General features: G+C 42.9%; 3 protein-coding genes across 4 annotated transcripts; 2 read left to right on the top strand and 1 right to left on the bottom strand.

The window, feature by feature from the left end:
- The first annotated feature begins 240 nt into the window (after window positions 1-240).
- On the top strand, window positions 241-3,547 carry LOC129734075 (116 kDa U5 small nuclear ribonucleoprotein component). Of its 2 annotated transcripts, none has more exons than XM_055695793.1 (3): window positions 241-401; window positions 479-1,559; window positions 1,620-3,547. In XM_055695793.1, the coding sequence occupies exons 2-3, from the start codon at window positions 496-498 to the stop codon at window positions 3,478-3,480; spliced, it is 2,925 nt and encodes a 974-aa protein (XP_055551768.1). In that variant the 5' UTR covers window positions 241-401; window positions 479-495; the 3' UTR covers window positions 3,481-3,547. The 2 variants fall into 2 exon arrangements, with proteins under 2 accessions (XP_055551768.1, XP_055551769.1); XM_055695794.1 differs by having other exon boundaries at window positions 476-1,559.
- LOC129734076 (protein VAC14 homolog) lies at window positions 3,521-6,097 on the bottom strand. Its single transcript, XM_055695795.1, has 6 exons — window positions 5,859-6,097; window positions 5,695-5,800; window positions 4,161-5,638; window positions 4,023-4,102; window positions 3,787-3,952; window positions 3,521-3,723 (listed from the first exon to the last, which is right to left on the bottom strand). Exons 1-6 carry the CDS (start codon window positions 5,954-5,956, stop codon window positions 3,597-3,599), a joined length of 2,055 nt encoding a protein of 684 aa, XP_055551770.1. The 5' UTR covers window positions 5,957-6,097; the 3' UTR covers window positions 3,521-3,596.
- A 317-nt stretch (window positions 6,098-6,414) lies between these two features.
- On the top strand, window positions 6,415-8,334 carry LOC129727690 (transcription factor grauzone-like). Its single transcript, XM_055685747.1, has 3 exons — window positions 6,415-6,712; window positions 6,813-7,555; window positions 7,610-8,334. Exons 1-3 carry the CDS (start codon window positions 6,536-6,538, stop codon window positions 8,133-8,135), a joined length of 1,446 nt encoding a protein of 481 aa, XP_055541722.1. The 5' UTR covers window positions 6,415-6,535; the 3' UTR covers window positions 8,136-8,334.
- The last annotated feature ends 204 nt before the right edge of the window (window positions 8,335-8,538 follow it).

Raw genomic sequence — 8,538 nt, 5'->3', positions numbered from 1 at the left:
TTCCATGTTTGGTCACAGCAGTTAACAGATTTTTTCGAACGCCTGTTACCGCCTGAATCGAATAATCAAAATCTGAGGATTAATTCAAACCCAGTTCAAACAATCAATCAACATAACTTAATTAATCGACTTTTAAACTATTGTTTATTGTCAATCTCGCCTGCCAAAGAATCGAACCAGTAGAAAATTGTTCAAAAAAGATCGATTGATTAATTGACTTAAGAAGATCGATTCTGCATCGAACTCGCCCATTGCTAGACAGAAGCCGTGCGATTTCGTTCTAAACAGAAGTTTTCACTCTATAACCCCGGTGTATTGTTTTAATAGTTCACCTTAACAGCTAATTTTATATTCTTGTTGAAATCACTTTCAATCCGGTGCTCCTTTATCTGTACGAAAGGGTAAATATATTGTTTTGTTCTAAGACAATGTGTAAATCGGAAAGTAAACGTTTACAAACATGTTTCTCTTCTAGCAGCATTCGTAAACAGCGGCATGGATTCTGATTTATACGACGAATTCGGCAATTACATCGGACCGGATCTGGAAAGTGATGAAGACGATGACCAGAGTCTTTACGGACAGGCTGACCAGCAGGACGATTTAGAGTTGGAGGACGGTTTGGAAGAGGAAGCGGAACACAGTGAAGATCCGGTCAGTTCTCGAGCTGTGGTTTTACACGAAGACAAACGCTACTATCCGTCAGCTTTAGAAGTGTACGGAGAGGAAGTCGAAACTATTGTGCAGGAGGAAGATGCTCAACCTCTGGATAAACCCATAATTGAACCGGTGAAGAAGGTGAAGTTCCAGATAAAGGAACAGGAACTACCGGACACTACGTACAACATGGAGTTTTTGGCTGATTTGATGGACACACCAACTTTGATAAGGAATGTGGCGCTGGTTGGCCACCTTCATCATGGAAAGACAACTTTTGTGGACTGCTTAGTACGTCAGACTCATCCCCAGTTCCAAGATATGGAGGAGCGTAATTTGCGTTATACGGATACTCTATTCACTGAGCAGGAACGAGGTGTTAGCATCAAGGCGACTCCGATTACGCTGGTACTTCCGGATGTTAAGAGTAAAAGTTTTCTGATTAACGTATTTGACACACCCGGTCATGTGAACTTTTCCGATGAGGTAACGGCCGCAATGCGGCTGTGCGATGGTGTTGTCCTCTTCGTGGATGCAGCCGAGGGCGTTTCGTTGAATACCGAGCGTTTGCTGAAACACGCCATTCAGGAAAAACTAGCCGTAACGGTATGCATAAACAAAATCGACCGGTTGATGCTGGAGCTGAAGCTACCGCCCCAGGATGCCTACTTTAAGCTGAAACATATTGTGGAGGAAATAAATGGTCTACTCACCCTGTACGGGGATTCGAGCATCAAGCAGGTTTCGCCGATTCTCGGAAATGTGTGCTTTGCCAGCTCGCTGTATGGTTTTTGTTTCACGCTGAAGTCGTTTGCGTCACTGTACGCCGATACGTATGATGGAGTCAATCCGGCAGATTTCGCCCGTCGCCTTTGGGGTGATATGTATTTCCACAACAAGTCGTAAGTAGCGAAAAATGATTTGATTTTAGAGAAGCAATTATTTTTGGTTTTACTTTTTAGGCGCAAGTTTACAAAAAAGCCTCCGCACAGTTCGGCTCAGCGGAGCTTTGTTGAATTTATTTTGGAGCCACTATACAAACTATTCGCCCAGGTCGTTGGTGATGTTGACACAACGCTGACAGATACACTGGCCGAGTTGAACATCCGTATCACGAAGGAAGAGATGAAGTGCAACATTCGACCGTTGCTACGTTTGATCTGCAGCCGTTTCATCGGAGATTTCAGCGGGTTTGTCGACATGTGCGTGGAACACGTTCAATCGCCACTGGACAATGCACAAACCAAAATTGATCACATTTATACGGGGGTAAAGGAAAGTGGCATCTATCAGGATATGTTGAATTGTGACCAAAATGCACAGCTGATGGTTCACAGTTCGAAAATGTACCCGACAGAAGATTGCACGTTTTTCCAGGTTCTGGCTAGGGTTATGAGCGGAACTTTGCATGCTGGTCAGGAGGTGCGAGTTTTGGGAGAAAATTATTCACTAGTTGACGAGGAGGACTCCCGAACGCTTCAAGTTGGCCGACTGTGGATCTATGAAGCACGCTATAAAGTCGAGCTGAACCGAGTTCCGGCTGGGAACTGGGTGCTTATCGAGGGCATCGACCAGTGCATTGTCAAAACGTCTACCATAACGGAGGTGCAGATGAATGAAGACGTTTTCATCTTTAGACCGTTGAAGTTTAACACTCAAAGTATTATCAAAATTGCTGTTGAACCGGTAAATCCATCTGAGTTGCCGAAAATGCTGGATGGATTACGAAAGGTGAATAAATCCTACCCATTACTTTCGACACGGGTAGAGGAATCTGGGGAACACGTCATTTTGGGTACGGGAGAACTCTATCTTGATTGCGTCATGCACGATCTGCGAAAAATGTACTCGGAAATTGACATCAAAGTGGCCGATCCAGTGGTGGCGTTCTGTGAGAGCGTCGTTGAAACCAGTTCACTGAAATGTTTCGCTGAAACGCCCAATAAGAAAAATAAAATTACCATGATAGCCGAACCGTTAGAAAAAGGTTTGGCCGAGGACATTGAAAACGAAACGGTTTCCATCGGTTGGAACAAGAAAAAGTTGGGTGAATTCTTCCAAATCAACTACGACTGGGATTTGCTAGCTGCCCGTTCTATTTGGGCCTTCGGTCCAGACAATACCGGACCGAACATCCTAGTGGACGATACGCTTCCGTTTGAGGTGGACAAAACTTTGCTTGGTGCGGTGAAAGACTCCATTGTACAGGGCTTTCAATGGGGAACTCGGGAAGGTCCCCTGTGTGAGGAGCCCATTCGTAATGTAAAATTTAAAATCCTGGACGCTGTTATTGCGCAGGAACCTTTACACCGCGGAGGTGGACAAATTATTCCGACCGCTCGACGGGTTGCTTATTCCGCCTTTCTCATGGCGACACCGCGTTTGATGGAGCCGTATCTATTTGTGGAAGTGCAAGCCCCTGCGGATTGTGTTTCCTCGGTGTATACTGTACTGGCAAGACGTCGAGGCCATGTAACTCAAGATGCTCCCGTTCCGGGCTCACCTTTGTACACCATTAAGGCATTTATTCCGGCTATCGATTCGTTTGGGTTTGAAACGGATCTTCGAACTCATACCCAAGGGCAAGCGTTCTGCCTTTCCGTGTTTCATCACTGGCAGATCGTACCGGGAGATCCGCTGGATAAGAGTATTATAATTCGACCGCTGGAACCGCAACCCGCCACACATTTAGCACGTGAGTTTATGATTAAAACAAGACGACGAAAGGGATTATCGGAGGACGTCTCGATCAACAAGTTCTTCGACGATCCTATGTTGCTCGAGCTGGCCAGACAAGACGTGTTGCTGAACTATCCTATCTAAAGGGGATGACGCGACTTCTTTACATTGTGAAATCGGAAATAAAACAAGTTGCTTGTTTTGGAATGCATTTAAATGTTTTATTGTTACAATTAGGTAAATTGAGACATACCTTAGCTTTAGAATTGATTCTTTTTCCGCTGCTCCAATCGTTGCAATCGGTGCAAGTCCTGAATTCGCTTGAAGTGTGCGAACAGCCTCTCGAAGTTTACTGGGCTCTGAGCTTCGTTTGATGATTTAGAGTCTCTACAATCGTTAAGTGAAAAGATATACAAAGCTTGGAGAATGTATGAAAATTGCTCAGCTTACATCCGCGCTGGTTGTCCCCAGTAATTTGGGACACACTGAAGCCGATTCCGTAATAGGTTGAAGGCTTCGGTCTGTGGGATTAACATCAGAATGCCATACAAAGCACGGGATAAATGTTGCGCGTCTACGTTATCGTTTGCGTGGGACACTAATGCGAGTCGGAGAGCTGAGGAGAATTTTTTAATATTTTTTTTTTTAATATTCATATTATAACTCAAAATATTCACATTACTTACATGCAAAAATTGGAGATTCTATTAGCTGAACTAACTTATCAATTTCCACCAGAAAATCGACCGTAATTTCCATGTAAGCACTAAACAGAAAACATCGATAAGTCTAGTTTAGAACTAGCCGGACTTGCAGGTACTTACAACAGAACAACGATTTCCGAAACATGCTGATAGCACTGGGCCAGAAGGCACAACGACACGGTCGAAACGGCACAATGGGACCAGCAGCGATACAAGCACTCGAACAACGAAGCAGACCGTTCCGTTTTGATGTCTCTAAGCGTATTGCGCAAATCAAACAGATCGGAGGTCGTCAGCAAAATCAAGTTCAACGTCCGCACCATGGTGGACGCAAAGCGCAAGTTTGTGTTTTCTTCTTGCAAAATTTCCGCAAAAGTTCGGTAAATTTGCTCGGCGTTCAGTAGCCGGCAGAGCTGCCGTATGATGAGAGTCCCCCGGTTCTCTAAAAACAGCTTATTCTCACTGAACAGAGTTAGCAGTTCCATGAGGAAATGCTTGTACTGCAGCTGGTCAAAGTTGCTTCCTTTCGCTGTAGCCGAATTAACAATTTCGGCCAGCACGACAATTGCCTGCAGGACCACCTCATCCGAACTATCCGACAGGCAGTCCCGGAGCAATACCGGAAAAAGATTGTTGGCATGACTGGACATTTCATCTTGGACTTCCGTAAAGAGATGATGAACCCACTTCAATACGGCAATCTTTGTTGGCACCGAACTGTGAATCAAATACTGCCGGAGAACTTCCATCACCGAATCTAAGTCAAGATTTTTCAGATTGTTTTGCTCATCATTCCCAGCGCTGCACATCAATTCTAACAGGTGCACATTTACTGCGGTTGCACAATCTTTTATATGTTTCTTGGAATCGCTCTCGAAAGCTAAGCATGGTAAAATGGCCGTAAATATCCCGGAAGAAAAACCAATAATATCACCGCCGGCTAATTGAACAAATTCTCTTATCCAAGTAATGGCGGTAAACTGAATCAGCGCGTTGCTGGACTGTGCCTGGACGATCAACACGTTCATCATTTGCGAAATATCCGCCGCCGTTGGATCAGCTTGAATTGTCTTTAAAAACTGTGCCAGCAAAGTTTCGCACATTCGCTGTATTTCCAGCATGTTGTCCTCGAGCATCTGAAATAGTCCCAGTAAAATCTCGGGCAGGTAGACTACCATGTTTATTTCCGGCACAGAATTCAAAACGGAAATCCAGGAAATTATAAACTGTCTGGCGAAGGAATTCTTCGCTAGTATGCGCTCCCGGACCAAAGGGATGAACGCATCTAAATCGAAAAAACTGGACGACTCAATAACGATATCCTTCAGTAGCCGATCCAGCAGCTCACTGCCGTTCTTGACGCTCTGATCCGGGTCGGTCACAAGACGGCTCAGTGAGGTGAATAAACTCGGAAACATCGGGATAATCGAACCTCTCGATACCTTCACTACATTGTAGAGTGACTCACTCGCGAAGTACCGCACCCGTGTGTCGCTATCCATCAGACAATTGAGAATCGGATTCACGATTTCGTCGATGAACTGTTCGGTGTCCTTGCCCAGTGCAATGCTTGTGGCAGCCAGGGCAATCAATCCGCCCTATAATGGATTTCAGTCAAGCAAAGCCCAATTTTATGTTTGTAAAATTCATGTACCTTCTTTTTGTTAGAATCGGTCGAAGTAACAAAATCTTTGCTCAGTACGTCTATAATCCGGCGGATTTGACCGAAATTTTTCTTTATATTAAAATCAGCCACCATTCTACGGGAGAGAATTAATAATAAATTTTAGAACAGATAAAAACAACTTCAGCACAAACTTCTCAATTTCCGAAGCGGCAATTTTACGTTTCTCGTAGGTTTTATCACTCAGCGCCTTCACGCAGGCTTCGCTGATCGGAGCATATGCGTTTTCCATCTCGATTAATTTTGGTCTTTAAATACTATCACTGTAATCTGCATTAACCTATTTCGATCTATGTTTGTTTCTATTACGGATTTGTAACACTAAATTGTACTGTCGATTCACTCAAGTAATTTGTTGCGGAATTCCTGGACTCGACATTCGCTGAAATCTTTCCAAAAGTCATTCGTTGAGGTGTTCCAATCACACTCGTTGAATTCTACTCAAACCAGAGTTAAATTTGACTCAGTTTGGTTGAAATCTGCCCTAAACACATAAATTTTTATTTTATTTTCACGGTAAACTACTTTAAAAAGTTTGCAGATTTTTCTCAAAATTTGAGACAGTCTGCGCATTGGTAAGAAAACTCGGGCAAAAATTATTATTACAATTTGATTTTGTATGCATTTCATACGCACATTACCTATCTTCCCTATCTTTACATGCTCAAAACAATATTATTTTCGGTGTAGGATCTATATCATAAAAAGTCAGCAACGAAAATGTGTAACGTAAATAAAAGCCAAAAACCGAAAAGGAGAATAAACTACACAGTGTTCGCTTTTGTTTAATTAATTTTCTGAAAACCAGCGGATGGATATTGAAAGTGAACAAACCGGAGCTTGCTGCATTTGTCTTCAAAGCACCACCGAATTGCTTGCAGTAGCAACGGAATACAAAGATCCTAAGTTGCAGGAGTGCGACCCAGATTTATTATTCAGCGAACTACAAAGTCGAGGAGCAATAATATCGAAGCACTTTTGGTTCGAGGTAACTCTATTGGATGTAGCGCTTGTGAACCAGCTAAAACCGCTCAAACATATGGACCGTTCTGTATCTATTCGTAACTCCCGTCTAATATTTGTTTCAGATTGGAAACCATTCGAATGCTCTTGTGTGTTCTCAATGTTGGACAAAAATAGAAGATTTTCATCAATTCTATCACGAAATAGAATTAATTCATCAGCGCGTCAATCAGTTCATTTTTACTCCAGTGAAACTAGAAAACGACAAAAGTGAAACCCTTTTTGTCAATGATGGCCAGAGAGCAGAAATTTCAGAGATCATCAATACGCTCATCGAAGATCAAGAAGCTATCAAAGTTAAGGAAGCTAATATAGAGAAGCAAAAGAAGCCGTACAAAAAGAGAAAAATCAAAGCAAAAAGCGATAGACCTAGAAAAGCTAAACTAACCGAGAGAATCGCTGAAGATGACCAACTGATTTCCAAATATATTAACGCAATATGTGATTCCTGTTTCGCTCATTTTGCCACGTTTACGGAGCTGCAATCACATTCGCTTGCCTCACATCAACGCCGTGCGTACGTGTTCTGCTGTGATAAGAAATACAACCAGCGGACCCGGCTCTATGAACATGTTCTGCTGCACGTGAACCCGGAACATTACCAGTGCGACATCTGCAAAAGGAACTGTCTGGATAGCGAAAGCCTTCGACGGCATAAGCTAAAAATACACACTCCCGAGGAGCAACGTAGTTTTAAGTGCGAAAAATGCCCAAAGGCTTTTGCCGCCGAAGGGGACCTGATTCTCCACAAAAACTATCACACTGCCATAGAAAACAAGGAATTCCAATGTGATCAATGTGAAAAATGGTGAGTTCTGTGGCATGATTATAAAATTATTTATTCAATTTCCTGAAATTTCAGCTTCGGAAATCATTCACTGTTAAAATCACACGTACGGAATGCCCATGCTCTATACTTCGAATTCGTATGCGACACATGTGCCAAAGGTTTTAATCAACGTTCTCTTTTCGTAAAACATCTTCAAGAACACAACCCGACAAAAGAACCGGTCGAGCGTAGCCAGTGTCCACACTGCTCCCGGTGGATGAAGAAAAACTATCTAAATAAACACATCCAACGGCACAGTTCCCCGATCACGCGGTGCGATCTGTGCGGAAAGGAATCGCCCAACGTGTTTGCCCATCGTAGCCACATGCGGTTTGCTCATTCGGAGCCGAAATTTCTCTGCACCGTTTGTGGGAAAGCTTTCCGGCGAGCTTTGAATTTAAAGGAGCATCTAGCGTCGCACAGTGGAGCAATGCTTTACACCTGTCCGCACTGTCCGAAAACGTTTAATTCAAATGCAAATATGCACTCGCACCGGAAGAAGATGCACTATCAGGAATGGTTAGCCAATAAAGAGCGGGTTTTGATTATAAAAGGATAGGCGAAACAGTTTACTCTGTCTTCACGAAGTTGCATTGACCAATGTAATTGGTTGGTTCGCGACATAGACACACTTGAGGACTACTGCGAAATATCGCTCGAAAAATGGCTGGCGATCATATCTGGATGCTACAAAAGCTGTAGCATCGCTTTGAATCAATAAAAAGGATTATTTAAACTTAAAAATTAATCAAATTCAATCACAGCCAGTTTATTTTTTTTTGGAAAAACTCCCTTTTTCGACAATTTGAATGAAGGAGCACCTCTCAAATGACTATACTGTTTGTTTTGAAAATGAAACTAACTATGAAAACATTGTCGTAATCTGAAAAATAAAATTAGTCTCCTAAGTATGAAAGGCCTAAATTCGTAAGGTAGAAAACTTGGGGACTTGTTCTAAGTTT

This window comes from Wyeomyia smithii, chromosome 1 (genome assembly GCF_029784165.1).
Source record: "Wyeomyia smithii strain HCP4-BCI-WySm-NY-G18 chromosome 1, ASM2978416v1, whole genome shotgun sequence".
Taxonomy (NCBI): Eukaryota; Metazoa; Arthropoda; class Insecta; order Diptera; family Culicidae; genus Wyeomyia; species Wyeomyia smithii.
Note: the sequence above shows the minus strand (reverse complement) of the source record. Positions and strands in the feature narration are given on the sequence as shown.

What these genes read in the sequence shown, in the direction of transcription:
- LOC129734076 (XM_055695795.1), bottom strand. Translation starts at nt 5,956, where the DNA reads ATGGAAAACGCATATGCTCCGATCAGCGAAGCCTGCGTGAAGGCGCTG. An exon ending in CCGATTCTAACAAAAAGAAG is followed by an intron (nt 5,639 to 5,694) that starts GTACATGAATTT and finishes AATCCATTATAG; the next exon opens with GGCGGATTGATTGCCCTGGC. An exon ending in TCGGAAATCGTTGTTCTGTT is followed by an intron (nt 4,103 to 4,160) that starts GTAAGTACCTGC and finishes TTTTCTGTTTAG; the next exon opens with TGCTTACATGGAAATTACGG.
- LOC129727690 (XM_055685747.1), top strand. Translation starts at nt 6,536, where the DNA reads ATGGATATTGAAAGTGAACAAACCGGAGCTTGCTGCATTTGTCTTCAA. An exon ending in CGAAGCACTTTTGGTTCGAG is followed by an intron (nt 6,713 to 6,812) that starts GTAACTCTATTG and finishes TATTTGTTTCAG; the next exon opens with ATTGGAAACCATTCGAATGC. An exon ending in TGTGATCAATGTGAAAAATG is followed by an intron (nt 7,556 to 7,609) that starts GTGAGTTCTGTG and finishes CTGAAATTTCAG; the next exon opens with CTTCGGAAATCATTCACTGT.
- LOC129734075 (XM_055695793.1), top strand. Translation starts at nt 496, where the DNA reads ATGGATTCTGATTTATACGACGAATTCGGCAATTACATCGGACCGGAT. An exon ending in ATGTATTTCCACAACAAGTC is followed by an intron (nt 1,560 to 1,619) that starts GTAAGTAGCGAA and finishes TTTACTTTTTAG; the next exon opens with GCGCAAGTTTACAAAAAAGC.